Source organism: Acipenser ruthenus, chromosome 9 (assembly GCF_902713425.1).
Source record: "Acipenser ruthenus chromosome 9, fAciRut3.2 maternal haplotype, whole genome shotgun sequence".
Taxonomy (NCBI): domain Eukaryota; kingdom Metazoa; phylum Chordata; class Actinopteri; order Acipenseriformes; family Acipenseridae; genus Acipenser; species Acipenser ruthenus.
Window position 1 is genome coordinate 49230583 of NC_081197.1, and position 22609 is coordinate 49253191.

The 22609-nt window shown below is 38.9% G+C and overlaps 1 protein-coding gene across 4 annotated transcripts; it reads right to left on the bottom strand.

Annotated features, from left to right (window-relative positions):
• Nucleotides 1-261: 261 nt before the first annotated feature.
• LOC117405584 (uncharacterized) lies at nt 262-22609 on the bottom strand. Of its 4 annotated transcripts, none has more exons than XM_059030155.1 (12): nt 22462-22609; nt 18637-19470; nt 15175-15274; nt 14731-14843; nt 13818-14046; nt 13374-13491; nt 9660-9724; nt 9163-9285; nt 8871-9026; nt 8049-8208; nt 7499-7729; nt 262-1073 (listed from the first exon to the last, which is right to left on the bottom strand). In XM_059030155.1, exons 2-12 carry the CDS (start codon nt 19432-19434, stop codon nt 1016-1018), a joined length of 2151 nt encoding a protein of 716 aa, XP_058886138.1. In that variant the 5' UTR covers nt 19435-19470; nt 22462-22609; the 3' UTR covers nt 262-1015. The 4 variants fall into 4 exon arrangements, with proteins under 4 accessions (XP_058886138.1, XP_058886137.1, XP_058886141.1 ...); XM_059030154.1 differs by having other exon boundaries at nt 14731-14906; nt 22462-22606; XM_059030158.1 differs by lacking the exons at nt 18637-19470; nt 22462-22609 and adding an exon at nt 16649-18557.

The following is a 22609-nucleotide window of genomic DNA, read 5'->3' on the forward strand; positions in this document are numbered from 1 at the left end:
GCTGTGTTTTGTGATTTACTTGCATTGATGTTCTTTGTGATACCTTCACCACAGAGAGTACTGCGTTTGAATATGTTTTAGGGGTGGCTGGGAGAGTTTATAAGACTTGTTACATTTTGAAGTGTATTTGTCCCTGTTCTCCTGGTACCTTAGCAATAAAACATACTGTATAAAAAAAAAAGTGTCACCAGGATACCAGTACATCAAATAACAATAATTAGGGCTTTTGATTTTTGGTTTCAAACGATAACCCCCCCCCCCCCCCCCCCCATACAAAAAAAAAATAATGAAATCGGTGTATAAACACAAAAAATTGTAAATGGTTACTCAATTCACGCTGACCACCTCTTTCCCATTGAAAAAAATCAAAAACCTACTATTGAGTGGCAGCACATTCCTGCATTTCTATTGGATACCCAGCTTGCGAGAGTTAAAATGAGATCACAATTAGGAATTGAGGCTTGTTCACAGGATTTAAAGATGTATTACAGTTAAGATACAGAGGATTTAAAACAGAATTGCAAAAAAAAAAAAAAGAAAATTGCCTACACACAAAAACCCCAGAAGACAGCTAGACAATAGAAAGAAGGTACAACTTAAGTGTGCAAGTACTGTCGAGTTACTACTATACATACTTTGACAATAAGAATTAGAAATGTGTGCTGAAGAGTCCATAAAAGAAAAATAGATTTTGTTTCAAGGTAGAAAATACTCTATCAAAACCCTTGCAACAGGAAGAGAGCATTTAACACACAATTCCCATATAAATCATTTTTTGTGCTGTTGACATTTCTAGTTCCAAAGCTTTTGTTTTGTTATAAGCAATAAAAGAAGTGGTAGAAGATGGCCTCGGTTTACCTTCCCCTATGGGATTACACTATAGATTTTATTTAGATCCCCGACCCCACACACACAATCAAACTTTATTCACAGTATAGAGACTGCAAAATAGCAGTCAAAAGGAAAACAAGAGGTATCCACCACACCACCATGTTTGTGCAGTCTCTGAAGGTCTTCATTCCCAAGCCATAATCACTTTGCTGAAGCTCACAAAGACTCCTTTGTTGGGTTTGCTGTAATGACATGAGAACAGCAAATATTAAATTGTATGAGTGAGAGATAACGGTTGATTTCAAGTGAATACAAGTTGAAATGTGTCAACTGCAGGAAAAACCAATGACCTGACCGTGAAACTTTTTATTTCACTAAAATGTAATGAACACTCAGCAAACATTGGGGCCATTTAGTGAAAATATCTTGTACATTTATTTCTAATTAACAAATCTGGTCAGGCCGTGTTGATATTAAATTGTACTGTAATATACTTCAGTGTGTAGTAGTCTATCATCTGTATTCAGTGCTTAATTTGTAAATCGGGAGGTCCCGGAACACATAGTGAGTGCGAGAGGGGGGGTGTTCTGGGGGGCTCTGAGGTACCGGAACGCATGAGAATAAAAGTGACAAACACAATGTAGCCGGACAATGTAAATATAACCTGTGTTAAGGTGTCATCTTTAGCCTTGGCTACAATGCTTGCTGCCGCTAAATGGGCCTTGGTTCGGGCATGTTCAAAAACCTTTTTTCTGAGGGCGCTTTGTTGTTGTTTTTTTACGTCGGAGGCAGAGGACGTTACTGTACATTCCACCCGCTCTTTTGCTAGTTTCATCCCTCCAGTCTTTTCCGGACCCAAGCTCCCTATCTTTTTGCATGTTGTACAGCCCAGCTTTGAATTTTGCATGACAAGCCAGGGGTTATACGTTTGCTTTTTCTTGAACTGAGCCTCTGTCCAAACTGCACCTGCTCCGGGCACTTCGTCGGTGGATGCACTGCCCTCCCTAGTGATGTGTAGCTCGCGAACGAATCGTTCTTTTTGAACGACTCACTAAGGTGAACGATGGGAATCGGATCAGAGTCCCTATTGAATCGGTTCTTTTGAACGACTCACTAAGGTGAACGATGGGAATCGGATCAGAGTCCCTATTGAATCGGTTCTTTTGAACGACTCACTAAGGTGAACGATGGGAATCGGATCAGAGTCCCTGTTGAATCGGTTCTTTTGAACGACTCACTAAGGTGAACGATGGGAATCGGATCAGAGTCCCTGTTGAATCGGTTCTTTTGAACGACTCACTAAGGTGAACGATGGGAATCGGATCAGAGTCCCTGTTGAATCGGTTCTTTTGAACGACTCACTAAGGTGAACGATGGGAATCGGATCAGAGTCCCTGTTGAATCGGTTCTTTTGAACGACTCACTAAGGTGAACGATGGGAATCGGATCAGAGTCCCTGTTGAATCGGTTCTTTTGAACGACTCACTAAGGTGAACGATGGGAATCGGATCAGAGTCCCTGTTGAATCGGTTCTTTTGAACGACTCACTAAGGTGAACGATGGGAATCGGATCAGAGTCCCTGTTGAATCGGTTCTTTTGAACGACTCACTAAGGTGAACGATGGGAATCGGATCAGAGTCCCTATTGAATCGGTTCTTTTGAACGACTCACTAAGGTGAACGATGGGAATCGGATCAGAGTCCCTGTTGAATCGGTTCTTTTGAACGACTCACTAAGGTGAACGATGGGAATCGGATCAGAGTCCCTGTTGAATCGGTTCTTTTGAACGACTCACTAAGGTGAACGATGGGAATCGGATCAGAGTCCCTGTTGAATCGGTTCTTTTGAACGACTCACTAAGGTGAACGATGGGAATCGGATCAGAGTCCCTGTTGAATCGGTTCTTTTGAACGACTCACTAAGGTGAACGATGGGAATCGGATCAGAGTCCCTGTTGAATCGGTTCTTTTGAACGACTCACTAAGGTGAACGATGGGAATCGGATCAGAGTCCCTGTTGAATCGGTTCTTTTGAACGACTCACTAAGGTGAACGATGGGAATCGGATCAGAGTCCCTGTTGAATCGGTTCTTTTGAACGACTCACTAAGGTGAACGATGGGAATCGGATCAGAGTCCCTGTTGAATCGGTTCTTTTGAACGACTCACTAAGGTGAACGATGGGAATCGGATCAGAGTCCCTGTTGAATCGGTTCTTTTGAACGACTCACTAAGGTGAACGATGGGAATCGGATCAGAGTCCCTGTTGAATCGGTTCTTTTGAACGACTCACTAAGGTGAACGATGGGAATCGGATCAGAGTCCCTATTGAATCGGTTCTTTTGAACGACTCACTAAGGTGAACGATGGGAATCGGATCAGAGTCCCTATTGAATCGGTTCTTTTGATTCATCCTATGAACAAGCTGTGTGGCGCAGGAATCGAGTTACCAGCCTATCAAAAGTCATGAAATGATTCTTTACCTCTCGAGTCTGGCTGATTTGTTCGTTGTAACAATGAAACCGGACTGTCTCTCAACTCATTGAGTGTTATGAAACTGAAGACCGTATTTGCCATGTTGGATCCAAATTCCCGCTTACTTAGTGCATGATAAGAACTCTGTGTGAGCCAAAATGGCGTCAGTTACATCCTCCAGACCACAGCTATATGATCCAGACGGTGTGTACTTTCTAGAGTGCTGCTTCACGCCGTCAGAAACTCAGATTACAGGTTTGTGCACCGTAATTTTATTTTTTATTTTTCTTACAGTTCTTCTTAGTTTACTATGTACGTAACCTTGTGTAAGTCTGCCAAACAAATAAATAATAACATGAATCACTACTAGTTGTAGCCTATGTGTGTTTTTTTTTATACACATACAAAATTAATCATATCTATAGTTAACTATTTTGCACAAATTATGATTAATACTTCTAAGTCATCTTGAGTAAAATCAGCCAAATTACTAAATAATAATAATAATAATAATAATAATAATAATAATAATAATAATAATAATAATTGAGATATACACCTAATTTCCAAAATAAATAAATACAATCTACTGGTATTGTAACGTTATTGTACTCAAGGCTTAATTATATAACTTGTGATTACATATTTGACCTTGAGGAATGAATGTATTTTATACACGACAATTTACAACTACGGTTAAATATTTTATAATTTAATAATGACGGCGATTCACAATGTGACACGTAGTATCAGCTGCGATACAACAACCTTTTAGGAGGATATTGCACATTCTAATGGAAGACGTTCTTAAACGTCTATTATATTTTACACGCACATTAAATATACATTTTATAAATGTTATTAAACACTAAAAAAAATACTAAATATATACACGTTTAAACTTTGTTTATATAAAATGTACATGTTGCGGTTATGGGTGTGCTTCAACGTGTGATTGATTACATGACTAATCCCTAAAGGTTTACTGGATAGAAGAGGAATTGGGCAAACAGCGTTTTGCTATGTGCTGAATAAATACAATGGATTAGTTCCACAAATACCACTCGTTCGAGCCTCTTTTTGTTGTTGTAAAAAACAATGGGTGACTCCAAATGTATAGAAAAAAAACACATAAGAAATGCAATTGACTATTTTTTAAAAAATATTAAATTAAATTAAATTAGATTAGATTGATACTGATGGCTAAACAATGCTAATGGTTCAAACTGTTATGTTATCTCCAGTATTCTAAATATATATATTATTATTTTTTTGTCAAACTATATTTAATTTAATGTTTATGAAGTCAACCAAATATAGATTCTCCCTAGCTTTTGTGATGTGCAGTTTGTGAACGACTCGTTCTTTCCGGTTCAAATAAACCTACGTAAACAATCTTAATGCGGTCTACATTGATTGGTTTTGTGTCATTGAATCAGTGAATCAAATGAACGAAATGAATCGATTCACCAAACTGAACTGAATCAAATGAATCGAGTCACTAAAAAAAATCTGACTGCCCATCACTAGTCCTCCCCGACCCCGCCCCCGTCCCCCTCTCCCGCCGAGTCTGACTCACTAATGGCCTGCTAGCTAGTGGAGGACGTGCCGGTGGTGATGCTGAACTGGCGGGATTAGCAGCGCACATAGGGCTGCTAGCTAAGGCATCGCCATCAGGAGCAATTTCCCCCTCATTTTTTATTTGGCTTTCCTTTCCCACGACACGTTTCAAATTCAGTAGCGACGACTAGCCTAGGCTACGTGACGTGATCACGTAGGGACCTCTCACCAGCTGACCACCTCTGTTTCAAGATCAGTTACTTTCCTCGCCGGCCCGCCCCATAACCGCTATAGAGCAGGTCTGGAATCGGTGTGGCAGGATAGGATGCGCTTTTACTGGGGGGGCAACTTTAACTCTGATCGCTTTTATTAGAATGTTTACAGTGCAAACAGTGGAAAAAATAATAAATCATGCCGCGAGAGGTACCAGATCCAGACAAATTAGGTGCCGGAACAAAAAAAGTCAAATCTGAAATTAAGCACCGTCTGTATTAAACAAAAATAAACACAAAAAAAAAACTTTACATTTTGAAAAAACTCATCCGCCGGTAGAGAGAATTTTCACTGTCTGAAAAACACTGACCAGCTCGTAATTCATCCTTCTAGGGTGGGTACATCATTGGCAATGTGGTCAAATAAATAGTGCAGGCTGTTTTTAATGTAACACACCTGAATTTAATATAAAAATGTTCGGGTTAGTGGGAAGACAATTGACAATAACTATACTATAAGTTATATTTTGGTCTAACACAAAAGTGGTGTCGGTGCATTGCACGAGATCGCTGTCTTTATTTAATGTCTTTATTTGAGATTAGAATGTCAAATGTATTTTGTGAATGTCTTAATAAATATATATTTACAGTGACAGTGTTGGGGGGGACAACCGGGACTATCGTCCTGGGCCCCCCAAAAAAATGTAATATCAAAACACTCGTCCTTTTGAAGTTCTGACAATATTTGTTCACTGACGGTATGATTTTGAATGCATTAAAATAATATCCTAAACTTAAACATTTTTTTAGTTTTTGCTGAACGTTGCTGATAATAGTTTACGCAGAGCAGGTTTGCTACAGTGTGCACGACACATACCTCACGTAGGGTCATCATCATGTATGCAGGTTTGCTATAGTGTGTGCGATACAGACGTCATGTAGGGTCATCATCATGTATGCAGGTTTGCGATAGTGTGTGCGATACAGACGTCATGTAGGGTCATCATCATGTATGCAGGTTTGCTATAGTGTGTGCGATACAGACGTCATGTAGGGTCATCATCATGTATGCAGGTTTGCGATAGTGTGTGCGATACAGACGTCATGTAGGGTCATCATCATGTATGCAGGTTTGCTATAGTGTGTGCGATACAGACGTCATGTAGGGTCATCATCATGTATGCAGGTTTGCTATAGTGTGTGCGATACAGACGTCATGTAGGGTCATCATCATGTATGCAGGTTTGCTATAGTGTGTGCGATACAGACGTCATGTAGGGTCATCATCATGTATGCAGGTTTGCTATAGTGTGTGCGATACAGACGTCATGTAGGGTCATCATCATGTATGCAGGTTTGCTATAGTGTGTGCGATACAGACGTCATGTAGGGTCATCATCATGTATGCAGGTTTGCGATAGTGTGTGCGATACAGACGTCATGTAGGGTCATCATCATGTATGCAGGTTTGCTATAGTGTGTGCGATACAGACGTCATGTAGGGTCATCATCATGTATGCAGGTTTGCTATAGTGTGTGCGATACAGACGTCATGTAGGGTCATCATCAAAAGAAGACAACTCAGCGACAGACCATCTCCATAACGTTACGAGTGACTTCTGTTACTCTTACGACTCAGGTATGTGGCCAGAGAAAATACCAGATTTTGGGAGCCAAAATATCATCAAATGTGGAGTGGAGAGAATAACCATTTTCCTACTGTAATTGTAAGGCCAATGTGACATTATGAGGTTCCGTTTCATTGGTTATTTCTGCTCTTGCAGAATCATAGCAATACAGCCACATCGAAAGACAGGCTATACATGTAGTAATGTATAGATTTTAAGAAATATATTTAATTGAGATAAAATAAACCTGTAAATCAACAAAATTCAAAATACAATGTGGGCTAGATGTACTTTTTCCCCAATTAACATATGTTGTTGACTTACTGGGCTTGTGTATAATTTATAAGTGAGGGAGAAAACAACATAATACAGGCATTCCTGAATACAGGGTGAAGGTGAGGAGAGTTTGGTAATAAGGCAATATCTTTATTGTAGAATAATAACATTAGAAATGTTTTATTTGCATTGTAAATTAGGAACTGGCCACTTTGAATATAGATCATACATGACCACAAAACAAGCGCTGGTGGGAAGGGGTTACATGGATGTCTGACTAAACTTCACCCAACGGCCAGGGACACTTCACTAATTCCCAGCCCTCAACATTTCACATTGTTTATATATATATATATATATATGTGTGTGTTAGCTCAAAGAGCCAGTTGCTCAACATTTTGATATGTTGTACATGTCATTCTCAAGGGATCATGTGTTTATATTGTGACATCATTTTTCCTCCTATCTTTAAATCTTATTAATTCTAATTAACAGAGACAGATAGACACTCACTCACCACAGGAAACAGCGGATCCCCTCAAAGGTCCCGTTGTGCTTCCCCACTTCGTTGCCCTCCAGCTCCACTCCCAGGTACATCTCCTGCCTTCCCGGGAGATTTCCCTGGTACTTGACGGTTCCTTTGCTGATCTTCCCTCCAGGCCGGGAGAACTTGACCAGGCTCCCAACCTTCAAATCCGCAATGCTGCGTGGTGCAAAGGGCCGTCGGGGCAGAACCACCACAGGAGATCTGACGCACATACAAGAAATGTGTGTTTCTACAGTCATTGACAGTAATCCTGATCTACAGCCACAAGATGTAGAATTAAATAACACCTTGTAGTATGTTACCTTCAATAGAAAAGCCGAACAGATGGCAGTACAGTAGTACCCCTTTGATAGGAACTGATCTAGGGACATTAAACGTTTAATTAAATCTGGACAAGTGTTTCTTAGGATAATGCATTAATTAGAACAACCAATCAGAGACAAGAATTCAAAAGTAGTTGGCGATCTTTTACCCTGATTTAACTTTCATTACAATTGGTTGAGTGGTTCTTTTAGCTTACCGTCTTTGGCTGCCGTCGGGTGCAGGGGCGTGTCCAATGGCAGATTTACTTGCAGTTCTGTTGGCGCTGCTGTGGACTGGAGAATTAAGGCCATTGGTGATCTGACTAATTGAAGACATGTTGTCATCACTCAGTTCATCTGAATCATCCTGCAGGCCTCCTGAAAGAGATTAAAAAAGAAACTTCAGACGTCCACTTACTGCCTAATCATAACCAGGGCAGGTATTTACTTTTCTTTTCTGGAGTGGGTCATGTTCCCCTTTTATATGATAAGATATACAAATATGTGCTGTGTATTACCCTGACAAAACTGTAGCAGACCCCAGCATCAGCAGTGATGACAAGACAACAGGTTACTGCCCAATTGTCCTAGTACAGTAGCACTGTGGTAGATATATGAGAAGGTACTATTGTGCTTGCTTGGCTGCTATGGTCCTTGTATAGCACTGTGCATTAGCCTGCAGTGCAGTTTGACAGAGTCCTTATCGGACAGTTCACAACAACTGGAAACAAGCTACAAGTACGGAAATGCTAAGTGCACTATGGCTATGTTGTTTCCTGGCCACAGTCTAAACACTCAATTGATGTTTGTGCTTCTTTCAATTTGTATGTTTAAATAATATGGTGATACTGACGAGCACCATGATAACCTATAAATCAAGTATACAAATGACATATTGTGTGTATCGTGGAGTATCTGTTACTGTGATATTATTTATTTATTGTTCCAACATCCAGGGATAAAAACCTACAAAAATGAATAAAATGGTTCCAGATTTAGCTGCTTTGATTCTCAGTAGTTTGCCCCTTTGCTTGGATCACCTGACATTGTCTCTTGGGCAGGACGTCCCAGCCCCAGGGGTTGAGGTCTGCTTTCTTTGCCCGGGCTGTGAAGACGGGTGGAGGATAACGGCAGCTCAGTGGAGGCATCCCCCAGAATCCCGTCCTCAGTCAGAGAGATCTGCTTCCTCAGGACATCTACAGACATTACAAACAGAAAACAAAGGGTGAAAAGTGACATGCCATCATAACCTGTAAAATGAAGACTGTCAGTATCTCCACTACACAGATTTTTATTTTTTTTTGTATTTTTTTATTTTATTAAAATGTGTACCTTTAAAAGCCACATGTTTGGAGGAAACGTTCCTTTTGTTGAAGCCCACTAGCAGGAAATCTGTGCCATCACTGTCCAGTGAAAGAGGGGAGCTGCTGCGTTGTGCACGTTCCTTTTCTCTCTCTAAAAATAAAACATAGCAGCATTTTACAAGTAATGTACTTGGCTATTTTTTAATTCAATCTGTGTTTTTTTTTTTTTTTTTCAGGGATTCTTATGAGACTACAAAGTAATTTCCAGTGTGAACTGTGATGGACTGAAACCTGGGACTAACGCTTTTCCATAATTACAGAATGCAAGCCTAACTGTCTGTTTGTTTGATGCCCTCTGCTGGACATGTTGGAGACTGCAGCAGTGATTAATTTGCATAGAGATCTGGTAGATTTTGAAACAGGGCAGCAAGGAAATTAATAAAATAGAATACAACAAAAGAATAATGTAAGTAACCCTAAATATCACCCACGGTCATTTATAATATGCTGTACATGTAGACCTACCTTCCCAGGATGGCAGTTCAATCTCAGCCAGTCCATTGTTGGGTTCTGATTTTACATTTCCATACCTGGTGCATTAGAGAAGAAATAAACAGAATTCTAAAATGTAATATGATTAATATTGCAGTATTATCATCGTAGACAAAAGTACTGGCACCCTACACTTAATATAAGATCATTCAAGAAACATGTTAAATATGAGCATGTAGTGAACATTAGCCACTAATTAATAAGACAAAGATCAAAATACACAATTTCTGGTACTTAAACAAACAATCTTTATTAAAAAAAAAAATACAAAAAAAAAGCACGTAAGTAATTTAAAATATATGTTCATGATAAAAGTATTTTCATTTTAACATTAAAAGTCTTTATTTATATATATATATTATTTTTATATATATATAAAGAAAAGAAAAAGGATTGAATATGTGTGGTCGATTCTTCAAAAGTGGCCTCTCTGACATTACTGATTAGTAAAATCAAGTGATCTCTAGGGCAGCAATGTGGAGTAGTGGTTAGGGCTCTGGACTCTTGATCGGAGGGCTGTGGGTTCAATCCCAGATGGAGAACACTGCTGCTGTACCCTTGAGCAAATGGGTTATTGTATATAAAAATAATGTGTAAAAAATAATGTAATTGTATGTACAAATAATGTGATATCTTGTAACAATTGTAAGTCGCCCTGGATAAGGGCGTCTGCTAAGAAATAAATAATAATAATAATTATATATATATATATATCAACATCTGTTGAAGAACATTTTGGCAACACAGCAGATGATGGTCAAGACAAAGGAGTTGGGTACTTGGGTTAATGTTTATTGTAGTTTGCTCCAAGTGCTTTTCTCAAAGGAAATGGCTACAGAACAGTATCAAAGAAATACGGAATACCAAAATCCACAATCGGAGCAGTAATCAAGATGTACCACAGCACAAATTCAACTGAAACTCTTGAAAATAGGAGAATCGTCAGAAGATTAACAGCCAAGGACTTAAAGCAAGATTTAAGCATCATGCATAACAGTGCAAAGGCACCTGAACACAGAAGACCTACATGCATGTAGACCTCGCTGCAAGCTACTTCTAAAGAAAATTCCTAAAACAAACTGTCTAAAATCTGCCAACAAACATGAACAGGAATCGAGCATTCTCCAACAAAATTCTCTGGTCCAATGAGACTATAATATAACTTTTCCCTAAAAACTGATGTTTGGAGAAAAAAAGGGAAAGCCTTCATGAAGAAAACCTTGTACCTCCAGTTAAACATGGAGGTGGTTCGATCATGAATGATATGAGGGTGTTACAGCAGTTCAAAATAAGAGTACCGGTACTGTCAAATTGTAATGTAGCGTACCTTGCTGCTCCAGAATTAAAGTTTGGCTGAATTGCTTCCTTTCTTATTAAATAGATACGTTTCATATGTAGACAGTTTTGCTAGTCTTTTATTTAAGTTTAGCAAATTTAAAGGGCTATTCACAATGTCGAGTTTCTGCACGTCAAATATCACAGGTAAGAGTGTGGAACGTCTAGTGCAGAATATCTTGTTCTTTATAATAAGCAGCACAAGAAATATCTCGATAAAGAATACAAACAGAAATTTACAGGAAAATATGAGGAAATCGGAAAGTAAGCACAACTGGTATGTTAAAATAAAAATACTGTTTTGACTACAGATTTTCGTTAACTGTCCGGGTGTAGCTTTGTTTAGTGCATGCCATGAGATATCACGTCCTATTATTAAATATTAGTTGTATACAAAATAAAATACACATCAAGAATTATTGTTCATTAAAAAAAATCAGGATGCATCGAAATGATTGCGTTTGGTTGTCCTATCTGTACTTCTAATTTTTTTTAAACATTGTTTTTTGTTGCCAATAACATTGTTGAGATTATTTGTTACCAATAACACAATTTGAGATTATATAAATATACACAGTATATTTCAGCTCTTGCACAAGACAGTGGTAGTCCCCAAGGGTTTCCCGTTGCTCGTTATTATAGAGTGAGTCCACATTCTTCTCTTTCTTTCTCTTCTTCAGAGCAATAACCATGCAGCAGCTTCATATGCCTTCAGATCATATCCAAATTTAGCAGGACAGGGTGGTGATCGCGGCGTTTTTCGTCCAAAAATCTAACCTTTTGTTTTCTTTTTTTTTTTGGAGCAATTAGGCTCAAGTGTGAAAGGTAGTATTTAATTCCATAGGTTCGATTTTTTTTTTTTTTTTAACCTTAACTACGTTGTTTAGAAAATATTTTATGCAGAGTATGTTAAAACAGTTATTAGAATAAACTATGGTGGGCTACTGTTTGTTTTTTTCTGCTGGCTAGGGGAGAAAATGTGTTTACCAACTGAATTGGGCTAATGTTTAATACAAAAATACAATTCTTCTGCTGCTGGGGGCTTAAGGGGACCCCAAGCCCTCTGTCTTTTTTTTCTGCCTCACCATTTTTTTTTGACATCAGCCGCTACTGATTAAAACATTCTACAAAGTATAAAAATACCATCTGCTTGTCCAGCAACGACCCAAAGTCAACTCTGGAATTCCTGAAGAAAACACAGATAAAAGTTCTGGAATGGCCTTTGCTATCACCAGCTCTTAATCCAATAGAAATGGTTTGGACTGACCTGAGAAAATCTCAGATTTCACCAACAAGATATAAAATACTTTAAGAATTATCATAAATGTCTGAAAGCCATAATAAAAGCAAAAAGAGGCCACATGAAATACTAAAGCAGGGGTGCTAATACTTTTGTCATGAAGAAATACTTTAAATGAAATAAGTTTTGTTTTTTGGTAAAGATTATTTGTTAATTACTAGAAATTGTGTATTTTGCTTTTTGTTTTATTAAAAAGTGTTTAGAGTTTACTGAATGCTGGTCCTTAATCTGTTACCTTGGATTATGGTATAAAATACAGGGTGCCAGTGCGTTTGTTTTTTTGTTTTGTTTTAATTGTGTGTCCAATTATAATTTGTTCTCCTGATTTGGAATGCCCAATCGCTTTTCTCCTCACCGCAGCAATTCCCCACATGGCTCAGGAGACCCGAAGATTCAGTGGGCGTCCTCCGATCCCACGACCAAGCCAGCTTTTTTCACCCAGGAACTCGAGAGCGAGATACTGACCTCTGGAGGACAAAGGCCACCCCTGCAGATGTCTGCGCTGAGCTCACTGGGTGCCCCACCAGCAGGGTTTGCTGTAGAGCAATGAGGAGAAACAGTCCCTGCCGGTCTTACCTCCCTAACCCACGGGAGCGCTACAGCCAATGCGACGCTCCCTTCTGAGACCCCAGCGAAGACCTTCCGACTTCGCACAGCCAGGACGTGAACCTGCGCTGTATGACTCACCCTGCGCTTCTACCAGATGAGCCACACGGGCCCCCAGGGTGCCAAAACTTTGTATGTTAAATTGGAAGGAGAGTTGCATTCAATTCATTAGTAGATTTAGGTTTTTTTGTTGGTTTTAGTTGTTCTGTTCAGTTGAATAGTAACCAATGGCAACATGTTATCACCGCTGTACTGTAGAGGTTGGTGATGAACGTCCTCACATGCAGTTCATCGTTACACGTGTTGCATAAACAGCCGAGTACATTATTTATAAAATCTAGTCACAACTGATGAACCCTGTTTTAGACGGGGACATCCATCTAGACAAAGTAATATGAAGTGAAGCTGTATACCAGTAGATTGTGAGTTGGACTGGGAGACATTACCTGCAGTGTGCTGGGGGTGGCAGTCTCTCAGACTTTGACTGCAGGCTTGTCACTCTATCCACTTTCCCATTGTGCTCTGTGGTGTGTTCAATTATCTGAGCTAGTGAAGAGCCATCGCCTTGAAATAACAAGATCAATGACTTAGAAACCTATCTATTTGAGGTTTGAGAGGTCTAACTTTTTTTTTCTAGTTTGAATTGCAATGTTACAAACATAACAAGCATTAAATACATTACATTGTTCCATCCAGTCTTTACATTGTTGACACTGGCTATCATTATACCTTCGTTGGTGCAGGTTTTTCAAAGGCAAGGGGTGTTCAGATTATTCGTGCAGAGATTTTTTAAACTAGCTATAAATACAGCTTGCAAAGGGATGCCGGTGCATTTGGTTTCAGTAATATCTTGTATAAGAATATATGTTTCGGTGTATTGTTTGTCCTACCTCTCTCTGTACTGTCAGTCGTTCCATTAAGTATTGTTCTCAGCAGTCGTTCGTGCTGTCTCCTTATATCCCACAGCTCCTCCTGCAGCCAGTGGTTCTCCTCATTCAGCCTGTGATTGGCCTCTCTGAGCTTCCGTGACTCGCTGCGTAGCTGACAGACCTCTCCGTGCAGGTCCAAGCTGTTCCCAGGACTGACAGCACTGAGGGGCTCTCCGTGCTTTCTACTGACCTGTAAACAGCATTCCAAAGAGATGGCAAACATTGTTATTCCCATTCACCGCTAGTGCAAAAAAAGAATAAAAACTAAAACCAACAAAAAATCAGAACAAAGAATTTGAGTTCCCCATCCTTGTACTTTTCAAAACTCATGTTTTACTTAATATACGATTCAGCAATTGTGAATCAGCAATTGACTATGCAGCTTTTATTATAACAAAATTGCTTGGAACATTTGTACGACACTATAATCTTATCAAAGAAATTATCAGAAATGTGACTACAATGTCAACTTGAAACCTATGAGGCACCTTTAGGTCTGTAGAAATACAAATGTATATACTGTAAGTACAGTAGTGTGAAAGTTTGGGACCAACTATGTATTTTAGTAGTATGCATTTTTCTCATTTAAAAAAAATATTTCTTTCTTGGGTAAAAGCAAGTAGTGATGGTAACACTAAAAGAAGAAAAGGCTGTACTGTCAGAAGCATATCAAATAGAACTGATTCTGTAGAAAACACAGAAAGCAACAGTAGACACATTGTAGGATTGATGTTAGGTACCTGCCACTAACTGTTATGATAAATTGAATGCTCTCAAACAGACAGAACAACAACACAAGTCTAGGCTATAGCGTCTATACATTTTCTAGTTCTTACCTGCAACGTGCCATTTTCTAAAAGCAGCTTTAAATTACCTTTTCTTTGAATATGCTATGTCTTTGTAGGGAGTCCTGCAGTCTATCTTCGTATTCAGCTTTCAGTTTAGCCATATCAGCGTTTAGCTGGGAGATCTCTTCATCTGCTTTGGCTAGTTCAAGGACAGCATTCTCATTGGCCTCTTGTAAATCATTGATATGACTCTTCAAATCGACTTTAAAGAGAATAGTCATTAAAAAATACAGCAAAAGGTGTGCCTAGAATTTTCATAACCTCCTGATTTATTAAGTATTATGATATACAGTAGGCTCACAGCACTGAGCAAATACTAAAATGGATTTAGTAGCTGAAGTATTGGAAAATCTTGATCCAAAACAGTCAGTAGTTCTACACTGGCAATCAGTCACCAGCAATAGCAAAACAAGGATGAGCGCCAAATAACAAGAGCACACCTGCAGTTTGGTTTTCGTTGCAGCACGTACCTATCTGTCGCTGCAGTACGGAAGCAGCACTTGGGTTAAAGGCCAGCGGGTCAGATTCACTCTCTCTACCTCTGGCTTGCTGTTCAATAGCTTTCTTCTCCTGGGGAATACAGGGAAATGACTGCAGGTAATAAAGTGGTGGCTCTGTCCAATTAACACAAAGAACTGGAAATAGTTAAATAGCAGTGTGGAGTAGTGGTTAGGGCTTTGGACTCTTGACCGGAGGGTCGTGGGTTCAATCCCTGGTAGGGAACACTGCTGCTGTACCCTTGAGCAAGGTACTTTACCTAGATTGCTCCAGTAAAAACCTGACTGTATAAATGGGTAATTGTATGTAAAAATAATGTGATATCTTGTAACAATTGTAAGTCGCCCTGGATAAGGGCGTCTGCTAAGAAATAAATAATAAATAGGGTCTTTACATGCTTTTTAAATCCACTACAGAAAGAGAGAAAGAGAGACATGCATGGTTGGTTTTTATAATTTCCCTGTTTTATATCATCTATAACCTCTGGTGGCAATACTAAATACTGTCCGCTCTCTTTATTCCACGTAGTATGGATTAAGTGCCAAATTGGGGCAATAGCCAGGGTGGCAATGTAACAAGGGTCATTAAAAATTCAATAAACAGCAGTGGGTCACACAGTGAGTCAGTGAGTGAGCCAGGATTTGAACCGGGGACCTCCTGGTTACAAGCCCTTTTCTTTAACCTCTGGACCACACAGCTTTCTAAGGATATGTGTAAAAGGCCATAGAGTAGGTGAGCCTACAATTAATTTTAGAGTATGTACACCTGCTTGGCTAGGTTGCTGTAATGGGTGCATATCATATTGGTGCTCATCCATTCAGAAGGAAAAGCTTGAAACTGACCTATATAGCAAATGGAAGTGCATGACAGTTGAAATGAAATGATTTTGTTAGCGATAATCACTTTAACACACAGGTCGCCCAGTGTCGGGCTGCAAGCTTCACTGCTATGGTAAACAATTATTTTTACTGACATGCTACAGGTGAAAAGCAGGAACGACATACAAAAACAAACTAATATAATTTGGATATAAACACACAATTCTTTATTTTAGAGACAGGATATATCCAATAAAAGCATAACGAAAGCTATATAGGCAAAAACGTGGCTTGCTAAAAGCTCCTGAGAGAAGCAGCATTGTGTAATTGTTGAGGTCTATGTCTGTGGCATAAGAAGAACCGAAAGATGCTTGGCACAATGCAAAGTTATGCTAGCTCCAAAAAGATCAAATAATCTAACCCCCTTTTGTTCAGTAGTCTTCCCAAACACAAAAGGGTGCAAAAATACAACACTGACAGTCCGTTCCAATTTAGATAATGAAACACTGCTTGCTCATTGACCAATCCGTTTAAGCTAGACACATTTATCAATCGGTAAAGCAACCTATCTATAAATCTGTACCGATTCAAAATGAGAAACAGCAGATAGAAGTTGATTCTGTTTTACCTTGCTGGTTCCCTGCCGTGTCCTCTCATGTCTAAACACTGCATACATGTGTAATGGTGGCTGTGATTCTTGGTTTGTTCCAGAAGCAGCTCTCAGTATTCAAATGCCCTGATCCTTGAGCTTCTCTACCGAGCATCGGCTCTGCTCTTTCAATACGCCAGATGCTTTGTGGCTCACAATTCACTTGTCACTCAGAGGCTGGAGGGCAGGCAGGCTTTATGCATGATTACCTCCGCCAGCACTTTTCATTTCATCTTCCAATCACAACCCCCCACAGTCTCGATCCTCATCTCACACGCTGCACACACACACGCTGTGCTGTGGCTGAATGCATCTTGGTGCATACAAACCTGGTAGGCTACAAAGCAATCCATTAGCTTGTGTGTTTCATAAGATTCTGGCAACATTCTTTACAAATACAGTCACTCCTGTTAATGTCACCCTCTGCTTATTATCACCACATTGAACTGTCCTGGTCACAATGTACTCAGAGTCAATGGGAATAAGCTCCTGATAATATCACTTCAGTTACTGTCACACTCTGGTTAATATCACTTATATTTATCGCTGATTTCCACCACATTTAATACCACTTTGGGATTGCATAACATAGGTTTACATCCAAGAAAGCTTTTTTTTTTTTATTGAAATCTTCCAAATATAAAGTCAGAACACTAAAAGTTTTAAAAAACAGTATTGTGTTCCACATCAAAGCAGGCATATTTGTTGTATCAACACGTCTTCTGTATTTTAAATGCTTGTTTTGCCAAGTTATTGGTAAAGTCCTGCTAAAATCATCTCTGTTTTATTGTCCGAATTCTTGCTCAATCCCACTGAAGTGACATTAAAAGGATTTGAATGTAAATACTTTTTGTGGCATGTTTGCAAAGCTATCTAGGCAGTGGCTGTTCTATAGCGCCTCTTTTTTTCAATGCGGTATGGCTGAGTTGAAGTGTGTATAATGATACCATTATTAACTCTCCTGGTATTTCTGGTTTTAAAGGAGTGGAATATTGGAATTTTTCCCATGTGATGGATGCTGGCTGGAAAGGGAATCGTACATTCCCCTCCAGTCAAAATGATAGTTAGTTAAACTGCAGACTTGTCCAGTTAAACCTTAGACTGGTAGCTGTTTCAGTGCAGCAGCTGTCAAGCTAGCTTGCCTATGTAAATCACCTTTCTTCTTGGGATAAAAGACATAAGTACTTTAATCAAACAGACATGCCAGAAAAAGAATAGGCTTATGTGTGCAAGAGGACTGGTGTAATCAGTTCTATTGTAGACTCCAGTCTCAAGTCTTACATAAGATGTGGTCTTCTGCTCTTTACTCAGTTCAATGTATGAACATCAAGATAAAAAAAGGCTTTTCAAAATTCGGTTTATTTCTGACCTTTTCATTTCTGAGCATAAAATTATTTGGAATATTTATTTAAGAGAAAAAAAATGCATGGAATGTATCTTTTTTCCTTTCTTAGTTTTTATATTATTTTAGTAATCTTTTGAGATGAGCCTTACCCTAAGCATTTGCTCTCTGACCTCCATTCCTTCTGTCAAGTACCTATTTGTACCCCATGATCTTAAGCCATGGATGTTACTAAGCAACTGAACCCTGGAGGCAAGAGCCCATCCTGGGCAGTCTCCTCCTGGATTTAGAGTGTCTGTCCAGTAGGGGGCACTGGAGTACTCTGCTCCCTGTGGATCCCCAGCCAAGATCAAGAAATAAGCATGAAGATAGTTCTGTTTTCAATAGTGTTTCCATGGAAACACTTTGTAGTTTGTGCTAGAGGGAGTGTTTAATTTCTTAACCTACCACATGCAGTCTGTGGAGTCCCAGTATCTACACACTGTGAAATGTAATTGATAGAACTGCAGGTTTTATCAGCTACAACATTGTAAAAATATTATCCCTCTCCTTCCCCAACACATGCAAGCTACTCAAAAACCAAAAGAATGTGTGAAAATAGAGAAATCTTAAAATCCATATTTACCTCAGAGTAGTCAAAAGCACCCGTCTCGGACCCTATTGTGCTGCTGCCAGAGGAGACTTGGGATGAATTTGAGTGAGATTTAGAGTCTTGGATTTTTTCCCTAGCGTTTAATGAGTTGATATGCGATGCTGCATTCTCAATCTGAGAACTGAGCAACAGTTTTAGACTACAGCTAGGGCTACTGGGCGTCTTTGAGTCTAAAACAGTTGCAGCTTTGTGAACTTCATTTTCCCTTCCTTCCAGAGTTCCATTATCAGGTTCTGCTGTTGAAGACACTTTCTCAGTTGATGTTGCCCTGGCAACGGCTAAGCTAGACTGATTAAATAAACCTGAAGATGGTTTCAAGAGTAGCTCATCGCCAACTACGTCTTCTACTACATCTCCAGCCATTCCCTCAGAGGTAACACATTGGCTCCCTCCTGCGACGTGACTCAAACTTAGAGAGCGGACCGGCACACTTCTTGACCGCCGAAACTTTGAATGCTTCTCACTCGGTGACTGCGTACGGTGCACTGAGTGGTGATAGGCCAGACATTCAGAAGATCCGCCAATACGTCCTGTGAAATACTTCTCCTTGCCATCAGGGCAAAGCACAGATCCTTGGCTCAATGCTTTCTGCAGTGGTGCTCTGGATCTCCTGTCCTCGGTCACATGGAGCTGTTTGGATTCCTCTGCAGGCAAGTCGGCAGCTTGCAGGGTTTCATTGCAGTGCTCAGCTTCATTCATTAAAAAGTCAGTGTCTTCAGAAGCTGTACTTGGTGTTTTAGTGAGCTGTTTCTTTGCTGTGTTGAAGTCCATTGTGTGAAGGTCTGTTTGACTGGTGATTTAGGATATCTGAAATTAAAATGGGTATGAATTGTTTTTAGGGTGTTTAAACCTAAAACTGCAGGTTTAATATGATAACCTGTCTGGAGTGTATACAGTGGCATTTGGTATTTTTAAAAGTTGGAAACATTAGTTTCCTTTGAAAGTGAAAATACCACTTTTATTTAAACTTCAAGAATTAAACTTAAAATAATTCCCCAATTCCCCATTGTTGCAGTTTTCAAAAACGCTAACACACTGATAAAGGTGTGAGGCCTCCAGCACACTCGCCCTCATCCTTGTGCTTTATGCATAAAGTGTTTTTATTGAGGAGCAGTGGTTTTCAACCTGTGGTACACGTACCAGTACAGTTCTGTCTTTGACGATGTGATTCCCCAACCACAATACTCACTTAATCGTGCTATTATCAATCTGTTTGTACCACTGAACCACGGACAAACAAAAGGACTCTGAGCAAGTCTGAGAAATCAAAGTCTGAGGTTTCAAAGTTAATGATGGGGAACCAAATCAGCCACTCTGTTGTTTGTGATGAAAATAAGTAGATGAAGCCGTCACATCTTCGGTGAGACAAAAGAAAGAAAACAGATTTGTAATGAAGTAGGTCTGGTTTACAATAGCCAAATGGCACACAGTTACTGGTACACCTGATGGTCCCTGCTGGAGACACTGGTACTGGAGATGAAATGGTTGAAGACCAGGGCTCTAGAGTAGCAGTCACTATGTTTACATACAGAGTATTCCAAATACCTGAGTATTTGGAATATGCATACTCAGAATAGCTATTCTGAAAACTCTGTTCACATGAGTATAGGTACAGCTATTCCGAACATATTCTGCATTTTACATGAGGTTTCTTTCTAAGTGGAATACGTAATACGTGCATGTGCACAGCATTAATAGACTGTAATTGTGGTTGTGAAGAATAAAAAATGCTTCCGTTAAGTGGTGCACTACTTGTCGCATATAATCAGCAACAATTAGCAATGTTTCGTGTACTGCTTTGTCTGAAACGAGAACTTGCAGAAGAAATTATATACAATGTATGGCGGCAGTTCTGCACGATGGCACTGACGTCCCTTTAATTCCACTTGCTAGTATTTTATTCCACATGGATGAAAATCCGTACTAAGGATTGGTGGTTGTGAGTGTTCATGGCTGAGTTCACACACACACGCAGCGACTAGACGGAAAATTTTAGAATGAGCCGTGCCGCGTTTCAGAAATTGTATGATACTGTTGCTTTTTACATGTCTCCAGAAAATGTGGTTTTACGTGAGGCAATAACGCTGAATATGTGGATAGCAATAGTCCTATACAAATTGGGAAGCTGCTGTGAATATTGGGTGGTTGGCAACCAATTTGGGGCCCATAAAGGAACTGTCCATACATTTGTGTACAGTTTTTGCAAAGGCTTTGTGCGTCACATTATCAATCGACTCCTAAAAGTACCCTTGTGAAGACAAGGCAGCACACATGATATAGCTCGATGTTGTGAAGCCCGCAATGGAGTGCCACATGTTATGGGAGGCATAGATGGCACTCATATCCCAATACCAGCCCCACCCCAAGGTTATCAGGATTTTGTGAATAGGAAGGACTGGCCATCCTACATACTGCAGGGTGTTGTTGACGACAAATACTGGTATGTATAGCTATTATTATTATTATTATTATTATTATTATTATTATTATAATAATATTTGGAGATGAACCGGGGAAATGAGATCTTCTTTTACAAACTATTATTCCATATATAATACCCTGTCTGGCTATTTGTGATTGTGATTGTGTTTAATTGTGAGACAAATATTTTATAGCATAATTGTTATTTTATATAACGTATTTTTCTGCATTAAATTCGCATTTTGTAACACATCCCTATAAAGGATATATTATGTATGGTATATAACGCCTTAGTGTTTGCATCCATACTGCTTCTGATAACAACGTTAAAATTGAGCATGCTGGACATGATAGTTCAAAAGTCACACACATGCACAAAAAGTATCAAAATATTGGTATTCCAAATAAGGTGCCTACATTAACTAGTATTCCAGTAGTAACCCGAATACGAGGGGCGTATCCAGAATACTCACAGCTGTATTCGGAATATAGACTGTATTCAGAATACGACTGGAATACTGCTTGCATGTAAAGTTTTTTTTTTTTTTTAATTCAACATGTTTCACTCTCAAAGAATTGTTTCAAACTCAAAAGAACTGTTTTTAATACTCCTCAAAAATCAGTCCTATAAACTCCTTAAAACAGTCCTTAAATTTGTTGTGGGCTTACTATTACAGTACTGTAATCACAGTATTATTACTTCATAAATACAGTATTACATTTGCATTGCATTTATTTTTCTACCACCAGTGCTTTGCTTACCACCAAGGATACAGAAGGAATTGCTCAAACTATTGCACACAAATAAATCTCAACCCTTATCGATTTGCGATGCTCCGCTTTTCATTACTGTTAACGTTCAAATATTTGATTAATGTAAACTAAACATTTTAAATGTGTATCGTTTAGACAAAGGTACTTGCAACCTTTTACAGTGTAAGACTTTGTATGTTTATTATTTGCGTTCTGTTTTGTAACGGTCACTTTATTTCAGTAACTCCTACATTAAATGTATTTCATATTTTCCCCCATCTGCTTACGTCTTGCATTCAAAAGATGTCGGCATCAAGGTATTTTTTAACAGCAAGCCTACGGTATTAATCTATTATGTAAATTCAAAAGCATATAAAATGTACACAATTATTTATCAATGGATAAATCTTCCTCTATATATATATATATATATATATATATATATATATATATATATATATATATATATATATATATATATATATAAACTGTAAACGAACCGCCCTATGCCACATATGAATCGACGCAAGGTGTGTTTTTTTTTTTTTTGTTTTTTTTTTGGTATACACGTATATAACGATTTTAACATAATACAAGAAAGTTCCAAAAGAAAAACAAACTTACTTTTTATCACTCCAGATTTATAGGAGACAAATTACCACATATTGTTAATTAAAAAAAAAAAAAAATCCTCCACTCTTGCTTTGACGATCAGCCTCAACTAGTTTCTGTTTTAACATGTTAAATAACGCATACCCGTGTTACCTGGTTA